Genomic DNA, 14,142 nt, shown 5'->3' on the forward strand with positions numbered 1-14,142 from the left:
TTCTACTGAATCTTGAGGGTGTGGCCCACTTATCCATCAGCTGGTTCAGGTAGGCATTTTGGATATAAAGGGATTAACTAAAGAGTGGATAGTGAAAGGATTTGGATTCATTACTTTGGCAGTGATGATTTATCATTTTCTTTTCCAGTTTCTTTCATTAGATATAATTTTTTTTTTAAAGAAAATCAGCCATCCTGAAGCGGGTCAGATGACAGGAAAGTTTTGTTATCAAAGATAAAGTGGGGAGGGGCTGAGGTTGTGGCTCAGTGGCAGAGTGCTTGCTTAGCATGTGTGAGGCACTGGGTTCGATACTCAGTACCGCATATAAATAAATAAAAAATAAAGGTACATCAACAACTAAAAGATATAGCTGGAATGAGTCATACCAACTATGATATTTCTATAGATCACATAAAAGTGTACATAGTTATTCAATGTATCAAGCGTTGAGTACCTACTATGTCCAGGATGGTTCTAAAGACAGGGAATTCAGCAAAACTAATGATAAAATCCCTGTTCTCATCTGGGGGACATAATTAAACAGTAAACATATACCATGTCAGCTATTGATGAATACTAAGAAGAGAATAAAGAATAGAGGAATCAAAAGTAATTGCTATCCAATTTAACTAAGATGACTGCAGGAAGGTTTCTCTGACAAATTCAGAGTTTGGGGTGTAACATTCAGGAAGTTCTTGGGGAAACTGCTACCTCTTGATTGATTTGTTCTTAGCTGCCCAACTTTGTAAAACTCAGAGAGGATGAGGAACATGCATTGTAAATGATAGTGATTATCAGTTTATTATAATAATTGTATTCTATTATGAATTTTATAAGGCAATAACTTCCCCTTGTAAGAAAAAAAATATTCCAAACTCCCGGTGGGAGGGGGGGACTTCATGGCACAGTTCCTGGCATTCCTAATTAAAAATGGGACTGGGACCCCACAAAGGAGCAAGCGTTCCTCTTCTGCAAATTCAGAAAGTGCATGACGGTTCACTTCGGTTCTCTCCTCTGTAAACGGGAGATAATGGGAATATCAGCAACTTCGGGAGTTTCGTGTTGCTACATTGACATCTATGGAGTCACCTCTACTGAGACACATTGAATCATTTGTGAGGCATGGCCTCAAAGCCTGGAAAAGTATTCATTCATTTAATCCATGACAACTCGGTCAACCAGGGACTATTTTTAACAGCGTTTTACAGCCAAGGAAAGTCAGGCAGAGAGGAGTTGAACCCAGAAGCCCTCAACCAGGGCGCCAACCCAGACCACTTGGCTCCAGTTCCTGGCCGTGCTGTTATGCGGTTGGCCCTGTGCGTAGCCCAATACTTCTATTTGGAGCTGTGGCTCCTGGTAGTGATACCTGAGTGAGTACCTACTCTGTCCAGGCATTGTTCTGCAGAGAGGGAATGCAGCAAACACAGAGAGAAAACCCCTGTTACCATCTAAAAAGTAAACCTACAGCCTGTCAGCTCTAAAGGCAATAAATTGCCCCCATTCCATTGCGTTATCAACTGTGGGCAGAGGCAGCTCCGGAAATTCTGCTTACGAAGAATCCAGGGTAGCCAGTTTGTCAGAAAGGGAAGTTGGGGAGTGCTTGCGTAGCCTCCGTCGTGTACTGCCCAGGGACCTAAAACTTATTTAAATGGGGGGGAGGCTTCGGGGGTGGCTGGGGACTGTGGGACCGGGGAAGGCAGCCCGCCACCCCCTGGGCACGCCAATCAGCCGCGGGGAAGCCACCCCGGGCAGCAGCTGCCAAGTGAGCTCCCCTCCCGGAACCGCCCCGTGAGCCGAGCCTCAGCCTCACCCCCCCCTACGGGAGACAGATGGTCTGGCCCGTTCTCGGGCTAGTTCAGGTTCCGCGCTCCGAGTCACAAAGCGCAGGGTCACGTGGGCGGGCCGGTGCGCTTTGTGACGCCACGGCCCCGCCCCTCGGCCCGCCTATCCGCGCACACCGGCCCCGCCTCGCGCGCGCCGCCCGTGCAATCCCTGCTTAGAGACCCCGGAGTGGGGCGCTCGCCCGAAGCCAGGCCGCGTCCGCCATAGTGCCTGGCTTGGAGGTGTCGCCGTCGCTGGGTGAGGGCCCGAGAGCGGCAGGGGGGCAAAACAAAAAAGGGAGCCAGCGCAGCCCTCACCGCCGCCCGGCCGTTTCCGGGCTCAACTGGTCGCGGTTCTGGGCCTAAAGGCGACGGGAGCGAAAGGCGAGAGAAGCGCGGAGGAGGATCCGGCGAGAGGAAGCGTCAGGGAAGCCTCGGCGGCGTCCCCGGGGTCCGCCGAAGCCACCCGGCCGCTGGCTGGGGCCCGGGGTGGTGAGGAAGTGCTCCGAGGCCTCGCGGAGGCCCAGCGCCGGCTTTGTGTCGAGGCGGCTGCGGCGGCGGCGGGGGGGAGGCGGAGCCCGAGCCGGGGGCGGCCTGCGGAAGGCCTCTCCTCCGCCGACCGCGCGTCCTCGGCCTAGGCCGCGGGCCGCTCGTGGCCGCCGGGGAGCAGGCGCCAGGGTGTGTGTGTGGTGGGGGCCTGGGCCTGGGGAAGCTGACGCCGGTCGTCCGGAAGCCAGCCGGAGGCGAGAGGCCGCTCGAGGACTCCGGGCCTAGGCCCTCTCCCCGCAACCTTCTCCCGGGGCCTGGGTCACCCCCATCCACGGAGAGAGAGACCAGCCGGGAGGTGCGGCCGCGCTATGGACCCCTGACCCCGCGGGGGCACCCGGACTCTAACGTGTGGACTGACCGCTACTGACTGCACTGCCGGCCCTTAGCATGAGCGAGGGGGACCCAGCCGGGTGACATTGTGCCCGTTGGCGGATTCTCGATTTCCCCCCTTCCCGGTCCTCGTCCTCCTCCTCCCACATGAAGCGCTTCTGAGTGCCGGGGGGGGGTTTCTGGATTATTGTTCTCACGCACCCCTGCTTGTGGTTGGGGGGTATTTAATCTGAGGCCTCAGGGTCCTTCGGTGTCTCTTTTGAGTGTTTTCTGTGTGTACATATTTTGCTCTTCCGTTTTATAAATATACATATATTCAGAGTGTCCACGTCTCCTCGCTGAACCGTAGGAACCCTTTGGCACAATGTCCTGTGTGCATTATAAATTTTCCTCTAAACTCAACTATGATACTGTCACCTTTGATGGGCTCCACATCTCCCTCTGCGACTTAAAGAAGCAGATTATGGGGAGAGAGAAGCTGAAAGCTGCCGACTGCGACCTGCAGATCACCAACGCGCAGACGAAAGAAGGTAAGGGCCACCTGGGCGCCAGGTATCTGCTGGGTGGATGTGGGTGGCCGAGCCCTGGTTGTAAGGTGCCTGGCAGGGGACTAACCGCCATTCTGGTTCGTTCTAATACTTCCGATCCAACTTTTCATTGATGGCCAGGGGGTTGCAGCAGCCGACCTTGCAGTTTCCCAGCCCTGGGTGATTTCTGCAATGCTGGGGTCTTCTGGAACAGGCTAATCCGAAAACGTGGAGATCTGGTTATTCCCGATTTTTTTTTTTTTTAAATGGGGAGGGTGGGTGAGAAATGAGAGAAGGGGACCTGGCTGGTATCTGGCGTTTTCTAACTTGTTTGAAATCAGAATGGGAGCAGAGCCTAGGCAATGTTTCTTTCTTGTTAAGGCAGTAGTAGACATAACATGAATTTCTTACCCAAGAACCTTTTGGAGTTTAATAGCAAATTGTGTGTACCTCCCCCCCTCCCTTATTTGTTTGTTTATTTTGGAGTTGCCTGTGTTGTAGAGAAGGGATCCTTGCTTTAATACTTTTTAAAGATTTTAATCAGTGTCGGGATTGTTTTTGGAATTTGAAATGTTCTGATGTCATCACTCTTGTCTTTTGTGTAAATTCCAGAATTTGCAATACAGTAATTGAGTGGTTGACCTCTTAGTTTATCATATGACTCTTAATTAAAATTTAGCAATTCAGTCAAGCTCCAGAATACTGACATTTCTTCTTTAAAGTGGTAATTGCTAGACTTTCTTTGGCCCTGAAAAATAGTGAACTCTTCTGTCTTGTGAGTACAGGTAAACCACTGATTAGAATCTTTTGAGTTCTTTCTCTATTTTAAAGATATTTTGTAATATTTGGAATTTAACAGTAAATATGTGACCCAGGAGTCCTGTCTGAATCTGAACTCGTTTTGGTTTCTTTTTCTCAGTGTAGTAATGCTGATGGGTAGTTTTCAAATAGATCAGTCTTCAGAGATTTATTGATGGGGGATGCAAAGAAATGGGAATGAAGTTCTAATATGGTTAGGGTAATTTTTGATCACCAAATTCCTGGTAAAGTGTGGCATGAGCTTTTTATATTTGGAAATGAAGGTTCCCACCTCACCTGGAGTTTGGTAGATGAGTAAGTTTTATCATATAGAAGACCAGAAAAAAAAACAATCATTAAGGAAAAACTATATTTACTCACATAACATGCAAAAAAAATTTGCCTGCCCCCTTATTTTTTTTAACAAGGGTCATACCCTTTAAAAATTGTCATTATCTGTAATGTCCGTCTACTTAGGGAAAGGGACAGATAGGAAGTAGATTTTTTTTTAAGTTAACCAGAAGTATCCCTTAATACTGCAGTTATAGTTCACAAAACAAATGGATTTTTAATAATTTTAGGCCATATTGCTACATTAATGCATATTTATGAATGAAAGGTAAAGCAGTATAGGTGAAATTTGAGGATATTAAGGCAATTTTGTTACATACTATGCAGTTTTCATTTTTGCCATTTTGAGTTATGTGGGGCTTGGCTTTATCCATCTTGTCTACCTAGCAATTAAAAGCAGCTTTTAGACTGGAGGAAGTTATGATTGAAGGAATCTTGTCCACAAATGGGAGAGTTTTGTGACTATGTATTATTTTTTCCCTAGTCCAGGAAATATAAATACATGATAACATAATCTAAGAAAGTGCTTTGCCCAGGAGCATGTTTTCTTTCATTTATAGTGTGAACTGCACTTCAGTGGAGAAAGGTTAGGCTGGTTAAGAAAAGAGTGGGAGACAAAATGTCTATTTCATGTAGTCGTCATTTTAGGGGATGAAAAGATACCATTGATAGCAGCATAGAGGGTAGCAGCTTCATGAGTTTTGTGAAAAACAGCATCCACTGTTTCAAGACCCTTGAATAAGGATGCTACTTGGTTTTAGCACTGTTTAGTAAAGTTGCAAAATAAGTGTTTGTAGTATAAGAGATTGCCTAGGAAAGAAGGTTGAGCTGGATCACTTCAGTTTCTGCTGTGTTTCTACTAAACATTTCTTATAGTTTTTGAAATCTGTCTGTTTAGGACCCCTAAATCCTGGTAATACTAAAATACTTGAATCAGAATTTTGTTTTAGATTTAAGTATCCTGTTTCCTTTTAGACCCTTTCTGAATCTCTCCATTTCTCAGATTCAACATTTTTCATTCCATCTATGCCATTCATGTTTTTGGATCAAAACTTATGCTGGCAGGTCCTTTGAAGCTAAAAGACTACTTATTAAGGAGTTATTTTAAATGTAAGATACTTCGGGAGTTAGAAAACCATTGTAATTCAAGTAAAGTGGTCAGTTAGAATATCTGTTTGAAGGGCATCAGGGCACCTGACTCTTTAATACTATTTAACATAGTACTGTGCAGATCAAATTAATAAATTGTTTTTGGAAGCTATTGTGAATGCATTTGAAAATTGTTACATATTCAGAAACTTCCTGTCAGATAGTTGACTTATTTTGACTTTCAAATTAACTTTTTAAGCTTATTAAAAATCCCTCATCCTTTCCCACTTCCAATTTTCCTGACTCAGATTGATTGGAATTTGGGATTGTAACAAGCTATCCAGCATAATGTCCAGAGTCTTACATTGGCATGCCTAATTCTGGGAGATTGCGTCACTCTAATTGGATACTTGTAAGGTATCACCAAGTAGTTGAAATATATTGATAAGAACCCTTGCCTGAACAATTTATTTTATAACAGGGAATACTAATAGCATTATGCCTAAAAATAATAAAGCTGACATACATTTAAAAACCTAAAAATTCCACACATGTAATAAGCTTGAAATAATTGAAAGAGAGATAGCCACTTTGTGCTAAGTAATTTAAGTGAAGCACATAAGCTTAATACCATTAAAAGTGAACCCTAATATCTGGTTGTGGGATTAAGAGAGATGGATACATTTTTGCATCTCTAATGAGTTATTTTTTCTTTTTGATACCGAGATGCCTTGGTAAATCTTGTTATTGTAGTTAAGGGTGGGTTCAGTTTGTTTGTTACTAGTATAAATTATAGTCCAAGAAGGGAAATAGCACCAATTCATCGTCTCTCGGTTTTCTCAAAAAGTAGCACCATTTACTAAAACTAGGAACCTAGGAATTCATGCCTCTTTTTCCTTTATCTTCCCATTATTCAGCCCATCAGCAAGCTGTGTTCATTTCTGTCCTAATAACATTCTTTATTTTATGTATTTATGTGGTGCTGAGGATTGAACCCAGTGCCTCACACTCACTAGGCAAGTGCTTTGCCACTCAGCCCCAGCCCCATAACATTCTGGCTCTCCATTTCTTTCTGCCACATCCCCACACATTATCCCTGTCTGGCATCATCTTCATTATCTCTACCAGGACTAAGCAGCAGCCTCTTAGTCACCCCGTTTCTCCTCTTCCCCTACAACTTATTCTTTACATAGGTGACATAATTGTATTTTTTAAAATTAACTTGTTTGATTTATTTACTTATTTTTGTAGTACTGGAGTTTAAACCACTAAGCTAAGTCCCCGTAGACATGTGCTACGTGCCCAGAATCTTTTCCTTTTATAACATAAATTGTTGTCATTTCATATAAAATCCTCCAGTGACTTCCTTGTACTTAAAAACAAAGTATAAATCAGTATATGTCCCACGCCTTTTTACCTGTTGTGTTTGTCATTCACTTGTTTTTTTTTTTTTTCAGCTCTTTAGTTCTCTGTGTCATTTTTTCATGTTTTTCCCTCTGCCTAAAATACTTTTCATCTAGCTTTTTTGTGTACCTTGTTGGCTTCTCAGTTGTGTTTTGTTGGTTTGTTTTGTTCTGTGGTTGAACCCATTCTGCCACTGAGCTACATCCCCAAGCCCTTTTTATTTTTACTTTTTATTTTGAGACAAAGTCTAGTTAAGTTGTCCAGGCTGGCCTGGCACTTGTTGATCCTCCTGTCTCAGCCTTCTGAGTAGCTGGTATTGCAGTCCTCTGCCACCAGGCCAGCTGTTTTAGTCTTCAGAGGTTGCAAATGTAGGTTCCTTAGAGGGGCTTTCTTTGGATAGAATGTTGATTCTAGCCAAAGTTACATCCACAATCTTTTATTATATAAAAAGAAACTCTGTTCATAATGTCATAATTTAATGCATAAGCTGTTTTCTCCAGTAGTAATAAGCTCCATGAGTGCAGGGTTGTAATATTCAGTTCATTTTTAGAGCTTGAGGAGGCAGAACTAATCTTCATTCTAAATAAGTTTTGCCATATATGTTGAACATTTCTGGCTAAATACACTAGGGAATGGCATAGTCTTAATGAGATTGGGAGTTCCACAAAGTAGAGGTACCAGAGCTAAGCATTTGCTTTCTTTATTTGGTGTTCTTGGAACAGAAGCCCCCTTATGGCTTTGGATATATTATCTAACAATATTAGAAATGATGCAAGGAACATGCAGTTGTTAGTGCCCTTTTGTGACTGTGTTCATTTCCCACGATATATTTGGTTGAAGTTGTCTAATTCTTGAGTATATACCCAAATCCCCAAATAGAAATTTGACGCTTTTTTCCCTTTATTTACAGAATATACTGATGATAATGCTCTAATTCCTAAGAATTCATCTGTAATTGTTAGAAGAATTCCCATAGGAGGTGTTAAATCTACAAGCAAGACATATGTTATGTAAGTATTTTTGAATTTTTATGGATTTCTCAAAATAGACCTTTTTAAATTTTTGAATCCTATTTATATCTTTTTGTTTGTTCTGATTTCTTCCCCTGGTTAAGCTGACTTAGCCTGTTGTTTATAAGCAAGAACTATTCTTAGGGAAAATTTCTGCTATTTTCTCACCATAATAAAATGTATATTTGACGTAGATCTTATATATTTTGACAGCATTGAGAGTATTCAATAATGCTGATTTATGTTCTTTATCAAAAGAGACTTCAGTTAGGAGGCCATATATATAGGATATATGAGCATAACGCTGGAATCGGGCTTAGATTTGACTTTGTTTATTGCTTTATGCCTACCAATTGTATTACTTTGGGTGATTTTCCTAAAGTGTTTGTTGCCTCAGATTTCTCTAAAACAGAAAGGGATATGATATATAGTTTGCACTTGATATCCTTGAGTTCTGTGTCTGTAAGTGCAGATTGAAAAGATTAGAAAAAGGAAAAAAAAGTTACTATAAAGGTCACATATACATTATATTCAGATATGCCCTTTCATATAAAGGACTTGAGGGTCCTAGATCCAATCTCATGAATACCTAGGTTCAACTAACTTACAGATTCTAAAAATTAAATAGTGCTAGCCATATGGTAAATGCCCAATATTGAAATAAGAAAGAGATTCTCTCAGGACTAGTCTGAGTTTATATTTACTAGAAGGGTATAATTAAAACTTCAACTTCTCTGCTTTCTTGCAACTTTTAATACTGATAGCAGAACTAAAAATATGTGAAGAAGGCAGCAATTTGGGCTATATTTAAAGAGTAGTGGTTTTTACTGAGAATTTACATAGCTTTGTTTTAAATTTGGCAAACTCTGCTTTGGGTCAAAGAAAAATTATGGAATTTGTTGGTCCTAAGAAATGCAATGTGTTCTTGGAAGTAAGGTAAAATAGTCGTTTCTTGGAGTTTTACCTCATGTGGGCAAGTGTTCTGAAATTTTTCTCACTAGTTAGTTGTAAAGTTACATTCTATATCTTAACATTTGAAGGTGTAATAACTGCAGAATAGTATCAGCTTTAAAAAGGTGAATACCTTTTTGTTGTGATTACCAAGTAAACTTTATAGTACATGCTTTTAACTGTAAATGATATTAAGGATTATGAATTAAGATGATGATTTTAAGAATTAATTTCTATAACCTAGTATGAAATTACACTTTTATCATGTGCTTTTTAAAAAATAGCAAACATCCCATTTCTCTGGATTTCTTTTCTCTTTCTTTCTTTTTTTTTTTTTTTTTTGATTGAGAAAAGAATAATTTGAAGTAAATGGCAAAACAAGTTGCCTCTTAACACAAATTGCATGCTAATTATCAACACATAGGGTTTTGTTTATAATAAATTTGCCTGAAAATATCTCTGCGTTTGTTGAGCAAATACTAGAAAATGAGCCCCCCACACCAATTTTTTTAATCTCAGGATTTCCAAATAATACATAAACTTAAAATTAAAGCTGAGCATTTAAAAGTTATACTTAGAAACTCAACCCCTGTTTATTTCCTGTGTGAGCTAAGGAAATTTCTTTTTAGATTTATTTGTATGTTCTTTTAAACATCGTATTGTCCAATTCTACATAACCATTTAACTCATTCTTTTAAACTAAAATACTCTCAGACTAAGTTGTATCTTCCTGAGAGTTTGGGTTCTTATTCAGTTATTGGCCATTGTTTTGAAACTTTTAAAAAATTAAAATAACTGTCAACCTGTCTATTTGAAAATTAGTTTTTGGAGGATGGTAGTTTCTCGTGGATCCAAATCAAATGCTAATGGCAATAATCTTGCTTTGAGAAAATATGTGTGGAAATTCATTAGGTGACTCTTAAAAAACTATAGAATGATCTTTCAGTCTCTTAAGAATGAACCACAGGGGCTGGGGTTGTGGCCCAGTGGTAGAGCTCTTGCCTTGTGTGCATGGGGCACTGGGTTCTATCCTCAACACCACATAAATAAATAAAATGAAAGTATTGTGTCCTACAACTAAAAAAAAAAAAAAAAATTAAAAAAAAAAAAACGAATGCACCACAGAGTTTCTCAACATAATAAAGTCCCCATACTACCTTTCAGAAAACATTTATTATAAATGGCAAGGTACACCTATTCTAGAATTCCCCACTGTGGAAATTTTTTTAACCACAAATTTACCTTTTGAAAGGTGGTTAAGATAAAATTTTTGTATGAAAGGAAAATTGTGTTACTAAAAACATGTGATTGGTGATATGAATTAATATTTACTAGCACAAAAAAATAAAAAATACTAAGGTTAGTTAAGATTTGTAAAAACTAATGTTAGTGTTTGTTGTTTTTTGTTTTTTAGAAGTCGAACTGAACCAGTGATGGGAACTACAAAAGCAGTATGTAAAAACACAATCTCACACTTTTTCTACACATTGCTTTACCTTTTTATATTGTTGCAGTGAAGTAAATCATTTTTAGTACTTAATATCCAACTGATCATAGTACATATTGTAAATAAAATGTATTTTGATGACAGCTCAGTCGAATATGGATATATGTGGCATAATTTGCACACTTATTCTGTAGAAATGAGAAATTTGTGCCCATAACACTGTTTCATATTAAATATATAGAATTCTCCCTGTATGACACTGTGTTGTACAGTAATGTATGATCCTTTTTAGATCGTATAGGTTTTACACTAATGAACATGATAACATGTTCTACATCTGTCTGTCTATAGTTAGTATTTTGTATGTATGTACAGGCTGTTGTGTGCTTTTTGTTTCTTGCAATAAAAAAATGTTTGGAGTTGTATATTTTGCCATTTTCACGTTGTATCACTTAGTTTTTGTTAGTTCCCCACCCCACCCCCTGGCTGGTTGATGGCTTTCAAAAATGCATTAGCAACATGCAAAGCTTACATTAAAGTTTGATGCTTTCTCTAAGTTGAAGCATGTCATAGAAAAGAGCTTTCCAGAGACCATTGATGCAGCTTTATTATTTATTCTTGCTTTATTTGGCAATTTTGAGCTCCTATTCTTTCTTTACAGTGCATTATAAAGTAAAAACTACACCCTTCTCCCCATGAGTACATAAAAGTCTCAATGATTTTGATGATTTCATACAGTTGGGTATATTGTTTTCAAATTTTAATACAAGGCCTTGCACTTATATCTAGCTTATTCAAAAGTCCAATTGAAAATATTGCCCTTTCATGAAATTCTAAAATGCTGCATTAATTGTAGGCTATTGAAAGCTATAGGTTATCAAAGGTAACTCCTCTTGACCAGGGTAACATCTTAATTTTTATAATCCCAGATTAACCTTAAGTGTGACACTTCTTTGACTTTAAACTCTTAAGTAAAAGGTAGCAGCATTCCTAAATTGTGAAGTGAAACATCTATTTCAGAATACAGGTCTATCTTAATTGAGTTCTGTAAACTTGATGGTTCTCTAAACATTTTACTGCTCAGGCTTGATATTGTACACAATGCAAGATGTCTGAAATCTTCATTTAGAATTCAAGGGTATTGCTTGCTATTTCATTTTATACTTTCGAAGTACTATTGATTTTGTGTGTAAGGCATTTCACTAACCTTGGATCACTGGATCTTAAACATAACGTAGAATATCTGAACTCTGGACTTGTTCTCTAAAGTATATGGCCTTTAGTTCTGATGGAACTAAATATAGTTATTCAAAGATCAAAAGTCTTAGAGTTTTGGGTTGTTTTTTTTTTTTTTCTTTTCCTTCATTTTGGATATATGGGTTTTTTTTTCTTTTTCTTTTTTTTTTTTTTTAAAGCATAATGCTGTAAAAACTGTCCAAGTTTCTGTTTTGCTGGTGATTGGTTTAAAACTGATTTTTATGTATCCAAATGCTAGCACAAATTAGATTGACTCTCCTGGTGATTGTAGTAGTAAATGTAACACGTTTTGTATAAAGTACATTTTTATATAGTATTTAAACTAATTCAGATGAAGTTTTATTTCTTGAAAACAATTATTTCCTTTTTGTTTATTAGCATGTGTATAAGCACAAAATCACATGTTCATAAATAAAGTTAACATTCTTTTAGCCTTGTGTGTTCCCTGGCATGTCTGTATTACATTTATAAGAAGCAGTTTATTTTAAGCTTATTTAGGCTTCTCTCCTTTTTATTTTTTTAATACTTTAAAAGTGGTTTTAGTTTTTAGCTAGGATTATCTGAAATGGACAACTTGTTATCCCCATTCTTTATCTGCTTGGGGTGCATTTGCTGACATTTAGGATGCGAGAGTATATTCAAACATAATCTGTGCTCATTTTAGGAGACTTAATTGTGTGGATTATATACATTCACAAAAGTAAATAGAGGTACAGGTCTAAATTTTTTATTCTCATTAGTAAATGTATGCACTCTTTTGGTAATGTAAGGCAAGTCATAATCAAAGGTAGCCATTTCCATACTCCCCAGCCTTGTTTTAGTCAGTCATCCTTCCAGTCCTTCAAAGCTGGGTGTTGTTCTTGCTAACTACATATAAGAATTACATTTAGGATCCTTTAGTTTCAGACAAGTATAACCACATGAAAAATTTCAGATCCTTGTTCCCAGAAGTAAGACCTCGTGGTTAGATGCAGGGAGGTGGGTTAATTTTCATGATGACTACAATGCCCATCAGTTAGTTTTGTGTGAGGACTTTTTTTTTTTTTTTTAATGTGGTAGGTTTTTTTTTTTTTTTTTTAACATTAGTATCTTGGTAGTATGTTACAGAGAAGTCACTGTGTTGACATTTTAGTACATATAAATTTCTAATCATTTTTAAACCATTCTTTGTTAACATTTTTCACTCATTTCTTATCACCTTGCTATTATATAGAAAACAAAATTGGATGCCTTTCTAAATTTGTGGTAAATTTGACTTCTTTGCAGACTGTAGGAATTATTTGATGGAAAAACTTAATTGAGGTGCAGTTGCATGTGTGAAACCACTTTCAACTCATTAAATATGATAGTGGCAGAAAGTTGGAGGAAAAAAAAAAGAAAGAAAGAAAACCCAGCATAAAAACAAAAAGTTAGATTTTAAGTGTTAAGAGTGGGAAGATATTTTAAAACATTTTTTCAGTTTCAATGGTAAGAATATAATGGATTGCTTTCTCAGGAAATCCTCAGCATTCCTATTATAGATAGTAATGAACTATTTTTAAAGGCTATTAATTTGTTTCATTGGATAGAAACATTGTATAGTTGATTGGGTTGATAGTGATTTTTTTCAGTCCTTGGTAGTTAAATTCAAATAATTCCTGGTTGATATAAAATGTAATATTTTTAAAATAGATTGAGTGGGTCTGAATTCTGGATAAAATAGGAAAGTTATGTATTTCATTTCATTGTTCTGCTTATCCTTGAGATTAGTTCTTAAAGATTATGCTACTTCAAAGCTGAGCAAGGAAGAGAGAACCTACTCGTGGATTATGTGGTTGATAAGCATTAAGAATGTGGGATTTGTGCATTATGAGAACTCTTTACAGTCCCTCAGTGTGGAGCAAAAAAATCTTTTGTCTGAACAAACACCACAGTAATAATACCCATCAAACTAATTTAAAATCCTAAGATATTTGTAAGATGTATCTTAAAATTAGACGTTATTTTTTATTTACATTTATTTGGTCCCTTCTGTGGTGGGCTTTGGTGAAGAACTTCATACTGAAACTGGTTCCATTTCTTTTTGAGGTCTTGAGTCATGCTGCTTTTATTTTAATAATCTTAGAAAAAATATCCAATGAAGACTTCCTTTGATCCAAACATCTTGTTACATTCTCTCCATTTTAGGCAAGAGTTCCAACCAATAATGCATGAGGAGCTTATAACTTGAATAAGCAACCCACTTGCTAAATAGGGAGCTATAGGGAAGCCATGTCTTCCAGGTTTTAACTAATTAAAATCATTTCATAGATCAAATGAAAAAAGTCTGAAGGTTACATTTTAAAATAACATTTTTTAAAGCCCTCATATCCTTCATATATATTCATATGCTTCCTGTTTGATTAAATTAACTTTCTTTTCTCCAAATATTAGAATCCATCATCATACTTGACAGCTGTTCACCCTTTCCCCAGGGCACCTTCAATTTTCCTTTTTTCTCCCCCTTAACATCTTTGCCCTGATAAAGCTGTGGTTTCTTTGGCAAGAAGCTATTGTTTCTCTTTATGTGGAAGAATAAACAAACTTATTCAGACTGAATAGTGCATGCTCAAAGAGGAGAAAAAAAGTAG

At 38.1% G+C, this 14,142-nt stretch overlaps 1 protein-coding gene across 4 annotated transcripts in view; it reads left to right on the plus strand.

Moving 5' to 3' along the window:
• The first annotated feature begins 1,967 nt into the window (after window positions 1-1,967).
• The window catches only part of RBBP6 (RB binding protein 6, ubiquitin ligase), a 31,390-nt gene continuing 19,215 nt past the window's right edge, over window positions 1,968-14,142 (plus strand). For 3 of the 4 annotated variants that reach the window (XM_081298395.1, XM_081298396.1, XM_081298397.1), the window contains exons 1-3: window positions 1,968-3,229; window positions 7,779-7,878; window positions 10,244-10,280. In XM_081298395.1, the coding sequence (XP_081154521.1) occupies window positions 3,064-3,229; window positions 7,779-7,878; window positions 10,244-10,280 (303 nt within the window). In that variant the 5' untranslated portion in view covers window positions 1,968-3,063. The remainder of the gene's footprint in view (window positions 3,230-7,778; window positions 7,879-10,243; window positions 10,281-14,142) is intronic. The other variant, XM_081298398.1, reaches the window with a different exon arrangement.

The sequence above is a fragment of the Spermophilus citellus genome (genome assembly GCF_964194105.1).
Source record: "Spermophilus citellus genome assembly, chromosome: 6".
Classification (NCBI taxonomy): Eukaryota; Metazoa; Chordata; class Mammalia; order Rodentia; family Sciuridae; genus Spermophilus; species Spermophilus citellus.